This window comes from Crassostrea angulata, chromosome 6 (assembly GCF_025612915.1).
Source record: "Crassostrea angulata isolate pt1a10 chromosome 6, ASM2561291v2, whole genome shotgun sequence".
NCBI classification, from domain to species: domain Eukaryota; kingdom Metazoa; phylum Mollusca; class Bivalvia; order Ostreida; family Ostreidae; genus Magallana; species Magallana angulata.
In genome coordinates this window covers 58,215,192-58,236,345 of record NC_069116.1, presented here as the reverse complement: position 1 = coordinate 58,236,345, position 21,154 = coordinate 58,215,192, and the positions used below count along the sequence as shown (strand labels likewise).

The window sequence follows — 21,154 nt, the reverse complement described above, 5'->3', positions numbered from 1 at the left end:
GTTTAAGTTGTCTGGGACAATAAAATATTTAAATTTTAAAAAAAATTTTAAAAAATTGACACCGTTACAAAAACATGTACCACAAACTCTATTACACGCACTATTTTACAGAGTGAGCAATATGCTTCATGAAAACAATGTGTAGTTTACGTCATAAATGAAATTAAATTATGACCAATACAAGTCATGAAATTATGCATCAGATTCACTTATTAAACATTTTTTTTAAAATGTACATACATAATTTCATAACCCTAATGTAAAAATGCAGTTTGATTTTCATTAATTAGTTCTGCATGTTTACAGGAAAACGAAGCCTCTTTTCAACCATGCATTAAATTTTTCAAATATGTTCAGACAGTTCAGCTATATCTTACATTAAGTGTACATTGCATAGAAAGGTAATGTTAAATTATAGGAAAATTGCTTGGATCTTTGAGGATTCATATGAATTTCATTTATGATACTCTAGTTTTTGAGATCAATTCATTTGTAATGACTGATAGCAAGAAGCACCTTTCAGATAGCTGCACCCACATAAAGACGTCCTAGGCCATCTATACTAATACATTAAAATAATAGACTCGAATTGTTGACCTTCAATACCGATTAATCAGAAGAGTACTCTATTTTGTTTAACATATTTGAAACATCATTGGCACATGAAGATTACCATTTTGTTTTTATTTTTTCTCAATCAAGCTTCGTTAATTTATATATAACGAAAATTGCTCAAAATATGCAGGGGAAATCATCTGGATTGTTTGGATTCTATAATCTTGCGCATGCACATTGCATTCACGCTAAATCACGTGAGGGTTTTTAGTTGTTGTATGTCAAAGAAATCAAACGCCTGTCCGGGTTCTGGGCATCTCCAGTATTTATTGGTATAGATAGTAAAAAATGAATAACCCTACAATAAATAACAACAATATAAATATATGGCATAAAAATATTACAGTAGGAATAAGTTGCATTCAAGGGGAATAACTCTTTACATCAATCCATTATACATGTATGAATTACGTTATGTATTCATGAATTTAAAAATAGGTTCACAATGATATTCATCTTTTATGTCTATAAAGACATCACTTTATTATTCTAAATCATAAAATATAGATAAACATACCATTCTAAGGGAATGTGCTATTGTACAGTATTATGACTCTATGGTTTATATACAATCTGGTATCTGGTATGGCAACTACAAATTATTGTAAAGTTTACAAAGTGGAACTATTAAAATTAAAATTATATGAATTAGTAATATAAATTTATCAATAGGTAGAGTTTGTTAAAATTCAACAGTAAGCTTTCAAATTATAACATCCATTCTCTTTGATATGACAAAGAAATATAACAAACCAGCACTAAGAATTTGGAGGGAAATCTCTATCAACCAATAAAATCAAAGAAGACAAAACTAAAAACCAATTGAAGTACAAGTTTATTAATGTAAACTTAACAATAAATTGTAGTTGTCATACCAGATAGTATACATGTATATACCATAGCGTCATAATACTGTACAAGAGCGCAATCCTTTAGAATGGTTTGTTTAACTATATTTTATGATTTAGAATAATATAGTGATGTCTTTATAGACATTATAGGTGAATACCATTGTAAACCTATTTTTAGATACACGAATACCTAACGCAATAATGGATTGATGTAAAGAATTATTCCCCTTGAATGCAATTTATTCCTATTGTACTATTTTATGCCGTATATCTTTATTGTTTTTATTTATTGTAGGGCTATTCATTTTTTAACTATCTATACCAATAAATACTGTTACATGTTTCCACAATATCACATTTGCATGGATAAACTAAAAAAACGATAATACAAATACGTGTAAATTTTTATTGGAAATTTGCTACATATTCTGTTCATCAAAGAAAATACAGTAAATAACTCTAACACATTTCATTTACTATGTATGAAAAATCCCTAGAGTTCCGAATGTCAACATGGTGTGTAAATTTGAAGCGAATAAAAAACGTTCGTAAAAAGTGTTGAATTCTTCAATAATATGAATAAATTTTTTAGATGAAAGGTATAAATTTGCAGCCTCAAAATGGTTTGTTATAAAATATTTGACTGTTATTTTCAATGCAACTTCATCAATTTCTTCCAAAATCGTTTCGGAGCGATTCTGCAATTTTTGGCTACATTACGGGTATATGGGTGAAATTTTAACTGTGGTGAAGGCTTGTCCCGAGACACGGTTAAATTATTCTAAATAAGCAAGGTGTAGTGAAATTAATAGCATTATTGTAGGCTTAAAGTTTGCTTATGTAAATGTCAACAATGTGTCGATGTATCTATTTCATAAATGACCGACATCAAATGCAGTGTCAACCCGTACACGCAAGGGTCAAACTGTATTAACAGATTAAATATTTGCGTCTATTTTGAACTGCCGGTCAATAGACTTCGGTCTATTGGACCGCCGGTCAATAGACTGTGATCTAATGGACCGGTAAAGTATTTCAAAACGCGTATATGTTAATGTTTCATCCTTTTGATAGTTCTCAGGGAATGTATATTCCTTTACATTCCTTTACATAGACGCTGTTCTTAGTACTTGGTGAAACCATATTCAATGTTATCAAAATGGAGTATCAAATAATCAACAGTTTTAGAGCCTCATATAAGGTAATGCATGCAACAGGTTTGGTGCATGTAAAAGATGAAAAAATATCTTAGTATATTGTATAATGGGACGAAAACCATCTGCAATATGCAAATTGTAAACCCCGAAAACTAAAAAAGGAATTGGGTAATAAAACAATTATTTAATGCTTGAACAGTCAATAGACCAGAATTTTTTCCCTTGGTGCAGGGAACAGCTCAGTATGATCTATTGCCCGTTGGCCGCGGGCAATAGATCATACTGAGCTGTTCCCTGCACCTCGGGAAAAATATTCTAGTCTATTGACTGTTCAAGCATTAAATAATTGTATTATAATGGTTTCCTTTCTGTTCATCTGCAAAGTATTTTCTTTTAGTAGGCTTCACTGTATAAAATATTCTCAGATCGCGGGCAAAATAACCATTAACGTTTTCTTTCCTATCTGACACTAACACAATCACTTCTGCGCCATCAATCTGCCGTGGAATTCTCCTATAATGGCGGTCATCACTTGGAGTATTTGATGTCACACAGTAATGGGTTGGATGTTACGCTCCCAATGACCATCCTGTTTTTAAACACCGTTGCTACAGAGGACGCAGGGATCTCTCCCCCATCATCCAGGAACACCTCTATCACATCTCTCAACATTCCTTTCTCTGTTTTTATCTTCAAAACCTAAACAAATGACAAAAGACCCATGGTAAACATTGCTCACATGCGCATCTACGTTGGACAAACCAAGAAGCCGACATTGGTCGCCGTCTAATAATACGCTCTCTTGGACACCAGGGAATCTTTGACATGGAATTTGCCATGATATATACCAGGAATGATGCTTATTTACAGTTTTGATATTGTTTAATTAAAGCGATGTAGACTTGTAAAACACTCTATTTTGTTTTTATCAATTTATCATCCCCACTTGGCAATAAACCGCCCTCCTTTTTTTAATAAATATGAAAGCCCTTCACCAAAGGTTTCTTTGTATCAAAACTGATTGAAAGTCGAAAAGCTGTTCTGAAAAAAATTTTAAAATGTAAAAATGTTTACAGATGGATGAACAGACAGACACCATACAAAATATCATAAAACAAAGCTGAGAGTTGAGCTTAAAGTACAAGCTATCTTTAAAACATTTACAATCAATTCAGAATTCAGCATTGTCTTATTGTGTCACATACCTGAGAAGGCGACGGTGCCCCTTGTCCTTCTCTATGCATGAAGTAGATTAGGGTACCGATTCGGGGGTGAGCCCCCACCCACAGGTCCCCAGATTTAGGATCCACCTCTATGTTGTCTACTCCTGAGTCCACATACTTAGTCTACAAAGATCTCATTCATTATGTATAAAACAAACTTGAATATAGTTATGACATGTACTATGACATATTTTACCTACATGTAAGATAGAAAAATGTCTTAAATCTCATTAAACTTATCCCCATAATTTATGATCTTATTCTGTGATTGTTTACCACTGTTCACAAGAAATATTGATGTACTATTTTAGAAATAGTATTTTGGCATTGTATTTTTTTTTTGTAGTGTTGCAATTAAAAAGTGCTAGGCAAGTATTGTGTTGATGTAGTCAGGTTTTAGGTAAATTAATGTTGACTTTAATTATAAAGCACAAAGTGTTGCATGTAAGGTGAATCAGTTCATTGCTTTGTGTACTGAGGAAGTGAATTGTATGGTTTTAATGTTGTGCATATAAAGTGTTGAAAAAGATGTGTTGGTTAAGGTAAATGATTTGTTTGTATTCAGTGTTGAGGTAGATGAACAGTTTGTATTCAGTGTTAAAATAGAAAAATTATTTCTATTTTACATTGAGTTAGTTAAATTGTTTCCATTTATGTTAATGTAGTTAAAATGTCTGTTTTCAGTGTTGAGGTAAACAAATTGTTTTCTTTCAATGTTAAGGTAGATATTCAGTAATGAAGTATATGAATTGTTTGTATTAAGTGTTAAGTTAGACAAATTGTCTGTATCCGGTGTTAAGTTAGATGAGTTGTTTGTATCCGGTGTTAAGTTAGATGAGTTGTTTGTATTCAGTGTTAAGTAAGATGAGTTGTTTGTTTCCAGTGTTAAGTTAGATGAGTTGTTTGTATCCGGTGTTGAGGTAGACAAATTGTTTTCTTTCAATGTTAAGGTAGATATTCAGTAATGAAGTATATGAATTGTTTGTATTAAGTGTTAAGTTAGACAAATTGTCTGTATCCAGTGTTAAGTTAGATGAGTTGTTTGTATCCGGTGTTAAGTTAGATGAGTTGTTTGTATCCAGTGTTAAGTTAGATGAGTTGTTTGTTTCCAGTGTTAAGTTATATGAGTTGTTTGTATTCAGTGTTAAGTTAGATGAGTTGTTTGTATCTGGTGTTAGGGTAGACAAATTGTTTGTATTAAGTGTTAAGTTAGATGAGTTGTTTGTATTCAGTGTTAAGTTAGATGAGTTGTTTGTATTAAGTGTTAAGTTAGATGAGTTGTTTGTATTCAGTGTTAAGTTAGATGAGTTGTTTGTATCCGGTGTTAAGTAAGATGAGTTGTTTGTATTCAGTGTTAAGTTAGATGAGTTGTTTGTATTCAGTGTTAAGTTAGATGAGTTGTTTGTATCCGGTGTTGAGTCAGATGTGTTGTTTGTATCCGGTGTTAGGTTAGATGAGTTGTTTGTATTCAGTGTTAAGTTAGATGAGTTGTTTGTATTCAGTGTTAAGTAAGATGAGTTGTTTGTTTCCAGTGTTAAGTTAGATGAGTTGTTTGTATCCGGTGTTGAGTCAGATGTGTTGTTTGTATCCGGTGTTAGGTTAGATGAGTTGTTTGTATTCAGTGTTAAGTTAGATGAGTTGTTTGTATTCAGTGTTAAGTAAGATGAGTTGTTTGTTTCCAGTGTTAAGTTAGATGAGTTGTTTGTATCCGGTGTTGAGGTAGACAAATTGTTTTCTTTCAATGTTAAGGTAGATATTCAGTAATGAAGTATATGAATTGTTTGTATTAAGTGTTAAGTTAGACAAATTGTCTGTATCCAGTATTAAGTTAGATGAGTTGTTTGTATCCGGTGTTAAGTTAGATGAGTTGTTTGTATCCAGGCATAAGTTAGATGAGTTGTTTGTTTCCAGTGTTAAGTTATATGAGTTGTTTGTATTCAGTGTTAAGTTAGATGAGTTGTTTGTTTCCAGTGTTAAGTTAGATGAGTTGTTTGTTTCCAGTGTTAAGTTATATGAGTTGTTTGTATTCAGTGTTAAGTTAGATGAGTTGTTTGTATTCAGTGTTAAGTAAGATGAGTTGTTTGTATCTGGTGTTAGGGTAGACAAATTGTTTGTATTCAGTGTTAAGTTTGACAAATTGCGTTTGTATCCGATGTTAAGTTAGATGAGTTGTTTGTATTCAGTGTTAAGTTAGATGAGTTGTTTGTTTCCAGTGTTAAGTTATATGAGTTGTTTGTTTCCAGTGTTAAGTTATATGAGTTGTTTGTATTCAGTGTTAAGTTAGATGAGTTGTTTGTATCCGGTGTTAGGGTAGACAAATTGTTTGTATTCAGTGTTAAGTTTGACAAATTGCGTTTGTATCCGATGTTAAGTTAGATGAGTTGTTTGTATTCAGTGTTAAGTTAGATGAGTTGTTTGTTTCCGGTGTTAAGTTAGATGAAATGTTTGTATCCGGTGTTAAGTTAGATGAGTTGTTTGTATTCAGTGTTAAGTTAGATGAGTTGTTTGTATTCAGTGTTAAGTTAGATGAGTTGTTTGTATTCAGTGTTAGGGTAGACAAATTGTTTGTATTAAGTGTTAATGTAGTGAAATTGTTTGTATTCAGTGTTAAGTTAGATGAGTTGTTTGTATCCGGTGTTAAGTTAGATTAGTTGTTTGTATTCAGTGTTAAGTTAGATGAGTTGTTTGTATTCAGTGTTAAGTTAGATGAGTTGTTTGTATCCGGTGTTAGGGTAGATGTATTGTTTGTATTCAGTGTAAAAAAGTAGATGAATTGTTTATACTAGAGGGTTGCAGTAGATGAATTTTTATACTTAGTGTTGAGCTAGGTTATTTAAGGCATGTAACAATAATGTAGTTATAGTGTTTATTGGTCAATACAGGTCTTTAATTATTCTCCTAGAAGTAGTGACAAAGGATACTTAGGAAGAATCGATTTGTGGCATGCAAGTGATACCAAGCACCTAGAAATGTACATGTAAGTGGTACAATTTAAATACCTGTTTAAGAACTAAACTGTTGTCACCTTGCCTTTCATAAACTAATATATCTTTCTCCAATAACTCAGCCACATATACATGCCTAAAAGCAATGAAAAGTTGGAAATTACTGGCATTTTCCTATATTCCATCTGAGAATATAGTTTAAAATTGATAATGCCTTGAAGTTATGGTTATGGAACATTTTTTAAAAACATTTAGCAAATCCATGATAATTTTAGATACAATAAAGTTCCAATACCCCACCTTTTGGGACAGAGACTAAATTTTCATCTACCCAAAGCTTTCACTTAAACATAAAAAAATCTGTTATTTTTCAAAGAACAATGAACCTGTGGTCTGGAGAAATGTTGATACCATTGGCAAAAATATGTCCCCCTGCCGCAACTCTCACCCTAGAGCCATCATAAAACAGGACCTCCCCAAACCTGAGGTGTAGAAATAACTCCAGCAGTGACCACTTCAGTGAACAGGTGACATAAAACTGGTTCTCGCTGACCAGCACAAGGTCATTTAACCTGGCAGAGTTGAATGCAATTATATTGTAAGGAACTGTTTCACATTCAAAACTTTCCAATACATGTTCAAAGTCAAATATCATTACTTCCAGCATTGTGGCAAGAGTAACAGTAAGGTCTTGGGTTTGAGTCACATTGTAAACTTGAGCGATACATTTAAAAGTACCTACTCATAGAACAGAGGATCTCTGACTGTTTTACTGTGGATCAAGATTTGTTTCTTCTCATCAAACTTGAACATTTCGACTGTGTCTTCTCCAGAGGAACGGTGCATTATTACAGCTAATGTAAGCCCTCCTGATCCCAACGAAACACAATATTAGAAGTAACATTCCAATTGTCTTGCTTGAGATTTTGTGAGAGTTTTTCCACACTTTTCTTTCACTTACCTTTTTCATTATCCTGCCAAACTGAGAGTCCGTGATAATGAGCATCTGACATATTCTGGTCACTCTGTAGCTGAAGTTCTTTGATCTTGTGAGTGGGATCTAAGAAATCCATCAGGAGTATTTTCCCTTTCTCACTTGAAATGACCTGATGATGATAAAATTATTAACTAACTGCCAACTGACACTCAATAGGGAATTCGCACAAATTGTTCTTCTTTTCAACATAAGATTAAAAGAATGACTAAGAGGCTTTGTTTTTAGAGAAAGTTCTCTCACCCCACTTGAAATGAACACTCTTCCATCTGGCAGAGCTGTCAAATCTTCAGATCCTCCCTCTACATAAAGTATTGTATTAAAATTGTAAATAATGTTGAACTTCAGAATCTTGCACATAAGTTTTTCAAAGACTATGCCTATAAGTTTAACATAATAAGGTTTGACTGTACAATCATACATTCATAACCTCACCTCACACCTCTCTCTCTCTCTCTCTCTCTCTCTCTCTCTCTCTCTCTCTCTCTCTCTTCTTCTTCTTCTTCTTCTTCTTCTTCTTCTTCTTCTAACCTTCAGTTCTTTCACCACCATATCCCCTAAACATACCTGCACCTTCCAGCCTGATACATGGGCCAGGAGCATCATACATTCATAACCTCACCTACCTCTCTCTCTCTCTCTCTCTCTCTCTCTCTCTCTCTCTCTCTCTCTCTCTCTCTCTCTCTCCTTCTTCTTCTAACCTTCAGTTCTTTTACCACCAGATCCCACTAAACATACCTGCACCTTCCAGCCTAATACATGGGCCAGGAGCATCATACATTCATAACCTCACCTACCTCCTCTCTCTCTCTCTCTCTCTCTCTCTCTCTCTCTCTCTCTCTCTCTCTCTCTCTCTCTCTCTCCTCCTCTCTCTCTCTCTCTCTCTCTCTCTCTCTCTCTCCTTCTTCTTCTAACCTTCAGTTCTTTTACCACCAGATCCCACTAAACATACCTGCACCTTCCAGCCTGATACATGGGCCAGGAGCATCATACATTCATAACCTCACCTCTCTCTCTCTCTCTCTCTCTCTCTCTCTCTCTCTCTCTCTCTCTCTCTCTCTCTCTCTCTCTCTCTCTTCTTCTTCTTCTTCTTCTTCTTCTTCTTCTAACCTTCAGTTCTTTCACCACCAGATCCCCCTAAACATACCTGCACCTTCCAGCCTGATACAAGGGCCAGGAGCATGTACAGCTATCACAGGACTCCTGAACACATCCCTACATAAATCAAAGGCAATGAAATATCTTTAGAACACTGAAATGAGCATTAATTTAATATGCAAACTTACTGAATTTCTCACATATATTAAAAATAATACGTCTATAAAACTGTGATTTAAACCGTGATCATGCTAATCCTGTCCGAAACAAAGCAGGTTACAAAAACAATTTTTTGAAAAATAGTTATAAAGTTCTTACCATACCGTGGCAAGTTTTTTCATGACTACAGCAAAGACAACTGTTGCTATTATACTTAGAACAAATTTCACGGCAGCCATTTTTGGGATTCTTTAAAAAAAAAATTGGGATACTCAGTCTAATGTTCACATTTTTAAAATTGGAAATAAATATGTCATACAGTCATCCTGACAATCTCATGGGTTGGGTCCACTTAGGGCCACAGAGGTGTGTGTAGGGGGAGGGGAGAACGGCCATGTGTGGACTCAAAGCTACTGACATTGTGGGGATATCATGTTCAATTCAATTCCTTTTTGGTAGAAAATTGAACTTGTAAAGGAAGAAATAATATTGGGTTTTATTCTTGCAGATTGGTATGTGTATTTCCTTAAAAGACCTACTTGGGGGGTTTTCCGTAGTATTTATCTTATGACAAATGGGACATTACCGAATTAATTTTGATGCAAATTTATTATTTCACACTTTGAAGATTAAAAGTTACTACAATGAAAAGTGTCAACTTTTTCTTTTTATAATAGTTTTACAATGTACTCGACAAAAGCAAAAGAGAGCTAGTGAGTGTTCGTAATCTGACTGTGAACTGTACTTATATTTTATTTCACAAGCTGCTTGGTCCGATTATCTCGCTTTTAAACGATGGTTATTCTAAGTATGTATATAATAAATAGCATTGCAGTAGTTTTCCTGGTCAATTAAGTCATATTTCAATGAAAAAAAATGATGTCCAATGATGTACAAAATTGTTACCAAAACAAGCAACACAAAAGGGTACTACGTTATTTCACCTGATATTTAAATTCACCCCTGATGTCGATACGGCTATGATTGTAACCTGAGTGTGTACATTTCATTTTGTTAACTAATATTTCTGAAGTTTGCTTTGTTGACAATCGATGCATAATATGCGGGTTGAATAAACCCAAACATTCGGGGGACGATACCAAACTTTTCTCAACATTCTCATTACTGTTCGTATGCTCACAAAGAAACTACATTGTATTTTATTTACTTTGAAAATATCTTACTTCGAAAGGAGACCGATTCTGCTGGTGTAAAAAGGCAAATGTATATAGAACCCTTTTAACAATACCTTGGACTTTCAGTGGGGTGTAGCTATCTTTTCCATCCGTCAAAACAAGTTTAAAATGATGCGTTTTCAAGCGAAATATGCATCGATTGCGTAGTATTAACTCAAAAGCCAGACAAATCTTGTTAATTTCAAAGAGCCATGGCTGAGTGGCCCACTAGGAAATAGACAGGCCTGTGTCACATTGTTGTTTGACACAACTACCCAAAGTCCAAGCTCTTGTTCAAATGGTTCTAACTTTCTAGGATAATTGGTTTTTATGGACAATTAAATTTGATACTGTAATATAAAAAAAAAACGTTATACCATGCAGCTTTAAATTGATGCTGTAGTCCTTCGCGAAATAATCGGACCATGCAACTTTACTATTCTGAATATTCTACCTGCCTGGGGTTTTTCATGAATGAAAAAAAGTTTGAGAATTTCAGACTGTGTTCATGTAATTTACGCATTATTTCACATCCTTCCCTACACTTAACATTTTCGTTACTGTTATAATTAATATCCTCTTACGAGGATCCAAAATTTATTTTAATTGTCTATAGAGCTCGTTTCGCTTTCTATAGGTGTAACCGTTTGAGCGAGCGCAGTGACCATGAAAAGGTTCTCTATCCCATATAAATAAATTGCTAGAGAAAAAGAAATACTGTTTTACATATTCTGATACGATTTTAGCTTGCTTTGCGAATTTGAGCATGATTTTTCCTTATTTTGTATGCATTTTACGCACAATGTTTTTTATTGTTCAAAAATCACGTGCAATATTGAATTAGAACCTTCAAATTTATTAAGATTTCTTTTATCAAAATTGAAAAACAAGAAAGACAACTTGTGGCGCTCAGTTAAATTTCAGCGTTTACTCAGCGTTCAAAAATTTATCTCAGCAAGTTAGACACATGTAAGGATTATATATTTTAAAAGAACGAAACTTACTTGCCCTTGCTCTAAAAAAAAAAACTTCTTGATTTGTCGAAGAAATCTAAATAAGTAAATAGTTGTTTTTCATTCTCTTAAACCGGATCTTTCAAGTTTAAAATGTAGATAAAGCTGTGCACGATGGAGCTAATTTTCTCCGGTCTAAAGAAAGACAACTTGTGGCGCTCAGTTAAATTTTGGCGTAGACTCAGTGTTCAAAAGTTTATCTCAGCAAGTTAGACAAATGTAACTATCCAATACGTGCCTGCAATGTAAATAAAAAAAAAGGTAAGAATTTAGCATGTTTATCATAAATTGAACAAATTATGAGATCCTTGATAAGTAAGATCCTTGACTATAACTTTAATGCTCCCTCTTCTTTGCTACCTCTCCATTATTTTTATACATTTATTTATTATATATTTCTCTTTTTTTTTAATTTGTAAATTTTGTTCATATATCCGACCTCTTTTATCTGTGTTAAGTTAAAAATTCCATAGCAATCACGACTCGATGGCATATTCTATTCACACTTGTTTCCCGTATACATAAATGCATGGTCCAGCTCTTCATATTGAACTAAACTTGTAGTTGGTGCTTTTTTCGTATTTCAATATCGACTGATATAATACTCAGAAATGCTACACTCCTTACAGACCGAGTATACATGCAATCACGTCTTCTCTGACCTTTCCTAGGCACGTATTCTTGACAAGCAAAAAAAAAAAAAAAAAAAAAAAAAAAAAAAAGGGGGGGGGGGTGGGAATTCCTACTTTTCCAAAATCCTAATCCGTGGGTGGGGGGGGGGGGGGGGGGTGGGCTGGCGTAGTATATTGGTTTATTACTTCAATTTCACCCCTCATTTCCTTATTTTCATATCAATTTTATTACCTACTCCCAAAAAGTGGGGGGGGGGGGGGCGCCAACTCCATGATAATTCAATTTTTTATATGTAAATTTTTAAAAATGTTGATGCTGCAAGAAAAAGTGGACCCCTCTGATGATACGTGCCTGTTTCCGGCAGCGCTTGGGCTATGTATTTTTTTCTGCAGGTTGCTACCTTCTTATTGTATGCCGAATGGTACCTCGAGCTCATTATAATAATTCTATGTAACGCGTTATATGATTGGTTCTAGAAAATCACATGCTAGGGCAATAAAAATTCATATTTCGCTGTCATCGTCATAGTATCCACCATATTCCTTCCATTTGAAAGCCACGTGAATTCTCATTCTATTTTCGTATGAAAAATCCCGACGATGAGCATACAATGTCATCAAACAATTCTAAAAAGAAGTATTCGGATTATATCACATTTTAAATCCTTTTTGTATCAGAAAACTAACATAGAAAGAAACAGGTAAACATTCACTTCGTTTTTGCTTTACAAGAGTTAAAAAACAATCAAACCCGGTGTTTTGTATGGAGTCACCCGTCGTTCGGTATACTGAGAAATAAACAATGTATTGCATGATGGTGAGGGAGATATGAATATTTATTCCCCCAAGAAAAATCATATTTCCTGAGGGCAACGGTGAGGGAGATATGAAGATTTATTCCCCCAGAAAAATCATATTTCCCTCGGGCGTTGCCCTCAGGAAATATGATTTTTCCTGGGGAAAAAATCGTCATCTCTCCCTCACCATCATGCAATAAATATATAATATTCGAATAATCAAATCTGAAAATATTGCTCATCAAATTTATTAATATATATATTGAACTACGTATAAAGTTCGAAAATTGATCATCATACATATCTATAACAATTTAATTGGAGAATAGCAACTATAAAAATGCATCAAAACGTCAAAAGAAACAAACAAAAACCGAGGTAACACGTCATTGCAAAATGGTTGAACAATTTGTATAATTTACCCTTCAATTTACCTAGAGACATATCATTGTCCGATAAAGCTTTTTTGTTAAACTCTCCCTTAATCTCTCTTTCTTCTCTTATCTCTTTCTTCTCTTATCTCTCTCTCTTATCTCTCTCTCTCTCTCTCTCTCTCTCTCTCTCTCTCTCTTTTTACCCTTCGATCTTTCTTTTTCTATTTCTCTCTTCCTATCGCATTTCCTCTTTATTTCTCCATTGTCTCTTTCTCTCTCTCTCTCTCTTACTCTCTCTCTCTCTTTCTCATAAATGGGAGACAGGTTGTAGGTATATGTCCTTGGACAGTCGGTGGTACACACACGCCGCAGACTTGGCTTTGTCGTAGTGAGGGGTGCTGGGACAGTACGTCTCCATATCCCGCGCCATCTTCCCGCAAACACGTGTCAATGTCGTCAGCAGGTCATCGTCTGTGTTAGTGACGTCATGTAACACATGGTACAGACAGTACATCAGCCAACCACCTTTACCGGAATCGGACCACGCAATAGTTCCTGAAGTGAAAGAATATGGGTGGATAAGGCGTGTTAAATGCCCATAAACGATCGGACAAGCTACTGAAAAATTATGATATCAATAAAACCGATTTATTTTTTTAAAAATCATTAAAAACAATATATGTTTAATATATCATTGATTATTAGCCTATAAATTTGTTCAATACTTGGAATATGTTGACTCAAACAGGCGTATACGTATCAAAACTTGCAAATACTGTCATTTTTTAGAACTTCAAGGCAATTTCTGTTATAATGTGGGTCTGTGCTCCATATTTTTCTCAAAGTCTAAATAAGGTTTATTGGAAAACAGACCGATTTCAATCAACAAAAACATGGAGAGATGTCCCACTATAAATTAAAAATATCATTTAGTATCCCAACAATTGAACGTTTTGAAAGAATAATGCAAGTCCGCAAATCCGTTGTCAAAGTCACACATGATATTTAAACAGCCTATGTAGTTGTGTTTGAAATGGCTCAGTGGTTAGAGTATCTTACATAAGCTAACCTTATATACCTTGGGTTTTTATGATATGGGTTCGATACCACCAAAATTTCAGGCAATAATTTTTTTCTTATCTTTTGTTAAATATATTAAAAAACTGAATATAGTTAGAAACTGTGCTTTTGCAAACTTGTATTATAATATATTTAGATAGATTTAATTGGGAAAAACTAAATTCAAAATTGTATTTCACTACTAAACCGAACGGGCATTTGCGCCATCTTATTCCCCCATCTTCTTCATCTTGTCTTTTAACATTTTGTTGAACTTTGAACGTTTTAATGGAACTTTACAATTCTGATATTAATAGAGAGGGGTTTTATAAATTTTGTCTTTATTTGATGAACTATTTTTCAGGTATAATAAGTACGCCTTTAGACCATTTTATATTACCTGCTGGGGAAGAAAACATAACCAGGTAGTCATTGTAGCACGGGATCTGGAAAACCTCAGTGGGCTCGGATTCGGGCTCGGGCTCGGGCTCGGTAGGTTTGGATTTATAAGTCCCGGTTCGAGCTGGTTCCTGCCTCTGTAGAGATGCCTGGACATGGACTTGGTGTTCCTGGTAGTATCCGGGATACTGGCGGGATAGTCCATAAACTTGGTAGTTTTCATACAAAGGGTCAAGAGTAGCTGCAGTGAAGTTTCTCCGGAATTCCTCAGGTCGTCGACCCGAGTAATCGTCATAATTCCCGACCACATCGCCTCTTGTAAAGAATCTTGCTGGAGAACCGGCTGATGTGGTTGCTTTAGTCTCCATCAGACGGACCTCCACGCCCATATCTACTTCGTCTGGTTTCTGCACATCGAGGCGGCTCCTACAGGCCTGCAATGATCAAAGGCATTACTCATCAATATATCGCCATGCTTAATTCAATTTAAGTGTATATTTACATACACCGTATGTAGCGTAGCTTCGTCTGAAGTCGAAGCTCGGACTGTAATTCTCTCTCTTAATAATGGTGAGGAACGGTTTTCAATAAATTCATGATTGGAGCGAAGTCAGTTTACTCACCCTTACACTTACTTATCGTATATTACGAATTTCATTTGTATCGAATACAAATAATTCGTCCTTATCACTTCGCTATAAGCGTGTTTTACTGTATATACATATGTAACAGCTGACAGTCCCATTAGGTTCTGTTTTGTCTCACCTGAATGAAGAACATCTTTGGCTTCCCCTTGAGATGTCGACAGTTCCGGTCATTGAACAGCTCCAGGAGCTCGTTGGTTCTGACCACCCCGTCCCTGGTGTAGGTGAAGTGCTCTATCCTGATAAACGATTTCTCGACCTGGGGGTGGACGGGGCTAACTTTACCCTCCATCCCGTGAGAACTAATCACACAGGCGAAGCAGTCAGACTCCGCACTGACAGCATCCCGTATTGCTACAAAACAACACACTCAATACTGTAAACATTGGTAAGCTAGAAAATGAACACCAATATACAAACAGTTGAATTTTGCAATCTCGAACACTAATATCTCGAATACCATAGATATGTCGAAGTGATTTGGAAGTCCAAACTCCTTATTCCTAAAGCATTTGACACTGGATATCTCAATTACTTGGATACCTCGAAGTTTTTTTCGGTCCCATTGAGTTTAAGTTAACAAGCTTTGACTTTATACAGTTACTCTCTTAATGTAAGGCAGAAGGGACCTCTTCACGGTTATATAAATTCAAGTTTTTATTTTTGATTTTTATATATTCATATGCAAAGTAATTTTGTGTTTATAAAGGGAGATTAACATATTTATTAATGATATATTCTGCGATGGGGATATCGATGAAGAATAATTATATACTAGTACTCGTACATTTTGGTATTTGTACTATATACGAACTTTTTTCGCGACTACATTATTCCTGGATTAACATCCTATAAACTGTTCACAGCGACAAGTTGCTATGAAACCACTGTTGTTAATTAGTATATGAACAAGTTAAGACTAGTTCGCGGCGAAAAAGACTAGTTCGCGGTGAAAAATCTTTGCGACGACGCAGTGCGATTAAATATAATTGTTTTAGTAAATTAACAATGTACAGATCTCCTCATACGATCTATAACTCCATCCATGTTTATCAAAATACTGGTACTAGTATCATTAGGATAAATTTTGATTTTTTTTTATATCTTTTCAATTTCTTGCTTACGGCTTAATGCCGGTACTCTATTACAAGATTGCATGTTCTAAGAAGAGAGTATTTATATTATGCATATTCATATATACAAGGGCTTGAAGGAGTGTTTTTTTCAAAAGGAAAGCATTTTTGAGTGCACGTTTACCGCCATTTTATCAACATGATATTACAATTCAATAGTCGTGTGTTTATAATGAAGGGACATGATATCGATACATGTGTACCTTTCATTTTCTCCAAGAGTTCTTTTGATGCAAGGTTCCTTAGAATATAAACGTCAAAATTCAGTTCTTTAAACATCTTGTACATGTAATATTCGTCCCAGACAGCATTCTCCCTTTTAGCCTGGTCGTCGAACTTGCTGTTGATGATTAGAACGGCAAACCCACGTGTCTCGTGACAAAAACGGTAGGTGTTGTCCGCAGAGGAAGGGAGGGGGGCCGGGTCACGTGGTGGACAAGAGGACTGTGGGTAGACCCAGGCCGGTTCACTGGTCTCTTGCATTGGACGAGACTCTCTTTTATATTTGTAATCTGAGGTGAAAGCCCCGGAGTCTTCATCTCTCTGAGATTGGACATGTGGTTTTTCTTTGAGTTTTCTGTTTTTAGATTTGTGTCCAATCAAACTGCCAGAACAGAACACAAACTGATTTTATATGTTCTCATTTCATAAGATATTTGTATTACACATTTGTCAATAGGTAAAACTAATCCATCCGCATTAAATAGAAATGCTGATAATGCTGATGTATTGTACGTTATATATATATATATTTACCGTAGTTGAATATCGCGTTACCTTTGCATTTTGATAAAGCTGATAATTAGTGGGAAATAAAATACACCTCACGTGAAACCATCCCCGATTGTTTGCTTGTTAATGTTTGCTTAAAATTTTACCTCATACAATTTGCACGTATCAGCTTTCCAAAGTTTAATTCTTAGCCTATCGATTTTTTTAAAGTTAGATCTTCAGATATGAATTTAGGTCATTTAACAATGCGTAAAGAAGGCAAACCTCTGTCTATTGACTCTATTCTACTAGTGCAAGATATACTTTTATTTGTAAGAAATAATTTCAATTGTCTACTGCTTTTGTGATGTTTTTACACATACTATAAAAATTATTAAATAATTAATCAGTGTAATAGTAGAAAATTGGCAAACGGTTTAGATAACAACTAAATTCTATATAGAATAATTTAAGAAGAACTTTCAAAACTTCAAATCATTATAATTTACATAGATATTTCTCAGAATACACGGATCTTTAATTTAGCAGGTGTGTGTACCAGTATACTTACACGGACAGAGTTTTCTTGATTGCTTTATATCCATCTTGTTCTGATTCTACAACACAAAAACCGTTATATTATGGGACAATTTTTTTTATTTGAATATTATTGGTATCTTATGAGAATTTGTTCTTATATAGGAACTATTTATTCTCGATTGTGTCCATGTTTAAAGTTAAAAAAAATAACTGATTTAGTTTATAGATATGCTAAGTTCCATTTCAACCTTCGGTCAAAAGGGCGTGGCAGTATGTGTCGTTACCTCATGATTATTACCATATGACGTACATTGTACTCAGATATACGTATATCTGAATAATATCAATATTTCACTCGCCATTGAATAATTTGCAATTATAAGGAAGATTCAATTTTATTGCCTCATATCTTTTGATACTTGAATAAAACCCTCAGTTGATAACTAAATTGATTTGTTTGTCTTAATTGAATACTAGTAATCATTGTTTATGTTTGTTATTTCTTAAATACATCAATTACCTGATAAGCGAAGAAATTTCTTTAAAACACATGTACATATATAGGTTTGTTTTTCAATATACGGGTAAATTTATGTTTAACTTATTTTAAGTTACTGTATATGATTCATACATACGACTTTTTCTAGAGATTATATCGGACCAATTACAAATTCATTTAATCATCTCATTCAGTCAAATATCATGTTCTGTGTCAGGTCGGAATTTACTTAAATTTTGTTTTCTAAAACCAAAGGATTTCATAAACAGTTTTTGTTTCTATAAGATATGTTTTTTGAATTACAAATTATATATCCTTTATTACTTTGTCCGAGGAATATAGAGGTGAAAAAATTACATGTAATCTAACCTACAAGTCTACACATTCTGATGTAGCAACAATGTACAACACAAGTTAAGGTTGCCTCGAAGTTCATTCTATTATCTACCGAAGTTACTGATTTAATAAAGTTTCCCAATAACGAAAGTTGTTCTGTCATTAATTTTCTGGACACCCCAAAGTGACAAGTAAACACATGATAACAACAGTCCTCTCGACTCGCTCAGTTTGGTAGATAGTTCTATAAGTACTGACTATAAGTACATTATTTACATTTGAATACACTATTAAACACGGCAAACAAAACTGCATTTGCGTTTAAACTTAATTCACTTCGTTGTACAATATTAAGGGTCTTCAGTTTTTGTATTAATCAATCGAGACCCTATTGGTTTAAGGTTCTAAAACGCCGATTGTTAACACGTACCAATGATTAGAATACTACACAAGGTTGACATTCATGATTGTCATATGACATTTAAATCTTAATGTAATATTTCATAACAATAATGTGGAGGTTGTTATCAGCAAAATTATCGCAGTCCAGAGTATATCGATCGGACACCAAATATGTCATAATTAATAACCTCTTTAACTACAGTAGACAATTTTCAGAAGCACGTGACCTACCTGGTGCTAGTATTTCGGAGTTTTCGCAGAACTCTCTTCTCTGATCCTCCTGGTCCATTTCACTGTAGCAAGTATCCGAACTGTAGCAACACAGACATGGGGCTAACCGTGTACAACGGCTGTTTAAAATAGCCCAGGAATTCCCATAGAACGACCACGTCCAGATATCGCAATCGCCGAAATCCTCGGGACAACCCGGAATGACCTGGATTACGTCGACAGAGTTAAAGAGAATGGGTCGTCCTAATCCCCCAGTGTCGTTTTCGTTGCGCACTCATCCATGGACAAGCATTGCACCCTTATATTTACCGGTGTATACTTGATTACACGGCGTACGATCAACAGACCAGAGGTTAAAGGCGCAAACGATGGGAAAATCAGTAAAGCCGTATGATTTCATTGCTCGGGGAAACGTACATTGACTTCAGAAAGTTTGGCACCGATTCTCCGTTTTGCAAGTCAATCACCCTCCTGATCACAGCGATATATTCAAGCCTTCCAGCCTGATAAAATAGTCTGTCTACCTTATAAATATAGAATGTTCTCGCTGGATTAAAACTTTGGTATGCTTATAAGTTTTTCTAGAACTTTGCAATGTTGAATAAACAGCTGTAGGGGTGACACCCACGTGGGCGTTCCTGGAGATTATTACTTTACCACGAGAATTAAAGCTAGAGGTTAAGAATCAATAAACTTGTGTATAGTACATACAAAAATGTCCAATCTAACTTAATCATTTTTATAATCCACGTTAATCGTCTTTTTGAGATGATTTATAATAAATTCAGCCACAGGCCCTGGCGTCACCAACAGAACTTACAACTAGTGACGGCAATACGATGAGACTAAACAATTATTCTTGAAATGAAGAAGATGGGTAGAAGCGTGCAAAATGTATATTTTAGAACGGATAAAATATTGAGAAATATTTATATCAACACATCTGATCATTTTTTTAACATCGTTCAAAACAATGTATATTTAATATAACATCGATTTGTTACTTTTGAATATATACAATACTTAGAATTTGCCTTTTGAACCAATACCTTTTCGGACCGTTTCGTAAAATATTTTTTACACAGAATATAGTTAGAAATGTTGGTTTTTTAAAACTTATATCAGTTGTTTTTAAATAGATTTATAGAAATTTTATTTTACGATTAAACCAAGTTTATAGATTTATAGAAATTTTATTTTACGATTAAACCAAGTTTAACCAATGGGCATTGTGGAATCTTTTTCACTCGGTCATCAATTCACATATACTTTATGCATGCATAAAAATTTATAGAGATATATTTATTAGATATTTTCATGTTTCGATATTATATGGACAATGTGTGTAAAAAAAAATCCATGACAGAACCCTTCATTAATCTAACAAAAAATCAGCTACTATTGTTTGTAATTGGGTCTATGTCAGAAAAATAGCCAATGAATTGTCACAAGGCCAAACAATATGATCAAATATGAGTCAATTTGATGACAGTACATGTATATTCCGAAATAAGCAATCAAAGTAAGAGTGAAACTTATAAAGATAACAGGTCTTATCGGTTTAGCGATAAGTAAGGAAGCAGGGTTTATCCACAAACCACTCGATCGATCTCATTCCTATGCTGCAGTGTTTACAGCGCTCTACACGACGTGGTATGAGCTAAAGGAAATATTTTTAGCTGCAAAAACGTGCTATATAATTGCAATGCACGTTACTCTGCATGAAACTTCAAAAACCTATTCAGGGAGTAAGACCATGCATGTATCTTCAAAAACATTTTCTAGGATTAGGACCAATCAAAGAGTGGATGAATTTTATCGGAAGAAATAATTTTGTTCAATAGAATAAATAGAATATTTATTTTTGAACAGGATAACAGTAACATGAATAATGCAATTTGCTTCAAGAAGAGGAACCCCTTCTAAATTAAACAAAATAAAACTATTTATAAATGTTACTTTCTGTTTTAGAGGTAAACGATATTGGGATACTGAATCGGTTTTCAAAGTTTCCATACTGGATGTCCAAGTTTCTATCTCAGTAGGATCGTACAACGCACTTTGGGTGCACCCTTAAAGGAAAAGTTTTCATCACGTTATAGCATTAATCATGTGATGACGTTCGAACCATTCTTATGCTTCGAAAATACCTTTCTTGTTTGTTAAT

The 21,154-nt window shown here is 34.3% G+C and overlaps 1 protein-coding gene across 1 annotated transcript; it reads right to left on the bottom strand.

Annotated features, from left to right (window-relative positions):
* Positions 1-2,907: 2,907 nt before the first annotated feature.
* Positions 2,908-19,522, bottom strand: LOC128187815 (uncharacterized). Its single transcript, XM_052858423.1, has 13 exons — positions 18,988-19,522; positions 17,551-17,596; positions 16,472-16,872; positions 15,257-15,489; positions 14,493-14,925; positions 13,478-13,588; positions 8,029-8,087; positions 7,753-7,897; positions 7,534-7,660; positions 7,178-7,363; positions 6,846-6,927; positions 3,829-3,969; positions 2,908-3,322 (listed from the first exon to the last, which is right to left on the bottom strand). Exons 1-13 carry the CDS (start codon positions 19,043-19,045, stop codon positions 3,152-3,154), a joined length of 2,193 nt encoding a protein of 730 aa, XP_052714383.1. The 5' UTR covers positions 19,046-19,522; the 3' UTR covers positions 2,908-3,151.
* Between the last annotated feature and the right edge of the window lie 1,632 nt (positions 19,523-21,154).

Bases quoted from the DNA above. Each gene is read 5' to 3' on its own strand.
- LOC128187815 (XM_052858423.1), bottom strand. From the start codon at position 19,045: ATGGACCAGGAGGATCAGAGAAGAGAGTTCTGCGAAAACTCCGAAATA. The intron at 17,597-18,987 runs GTAGGTCACGTG...TTTGTGTTGTAG, and splicing joins CTCCGAAATACTAGCACCAG to AATCAGAACAAGATGGATAT. The intron at 6,928-7,177 runs GTTCATTGTTCT...CATTGCTTTTAG, and splicing joins AACATTTCTCCAGACCACAG to GCATGTATATGTGGCTGAGT.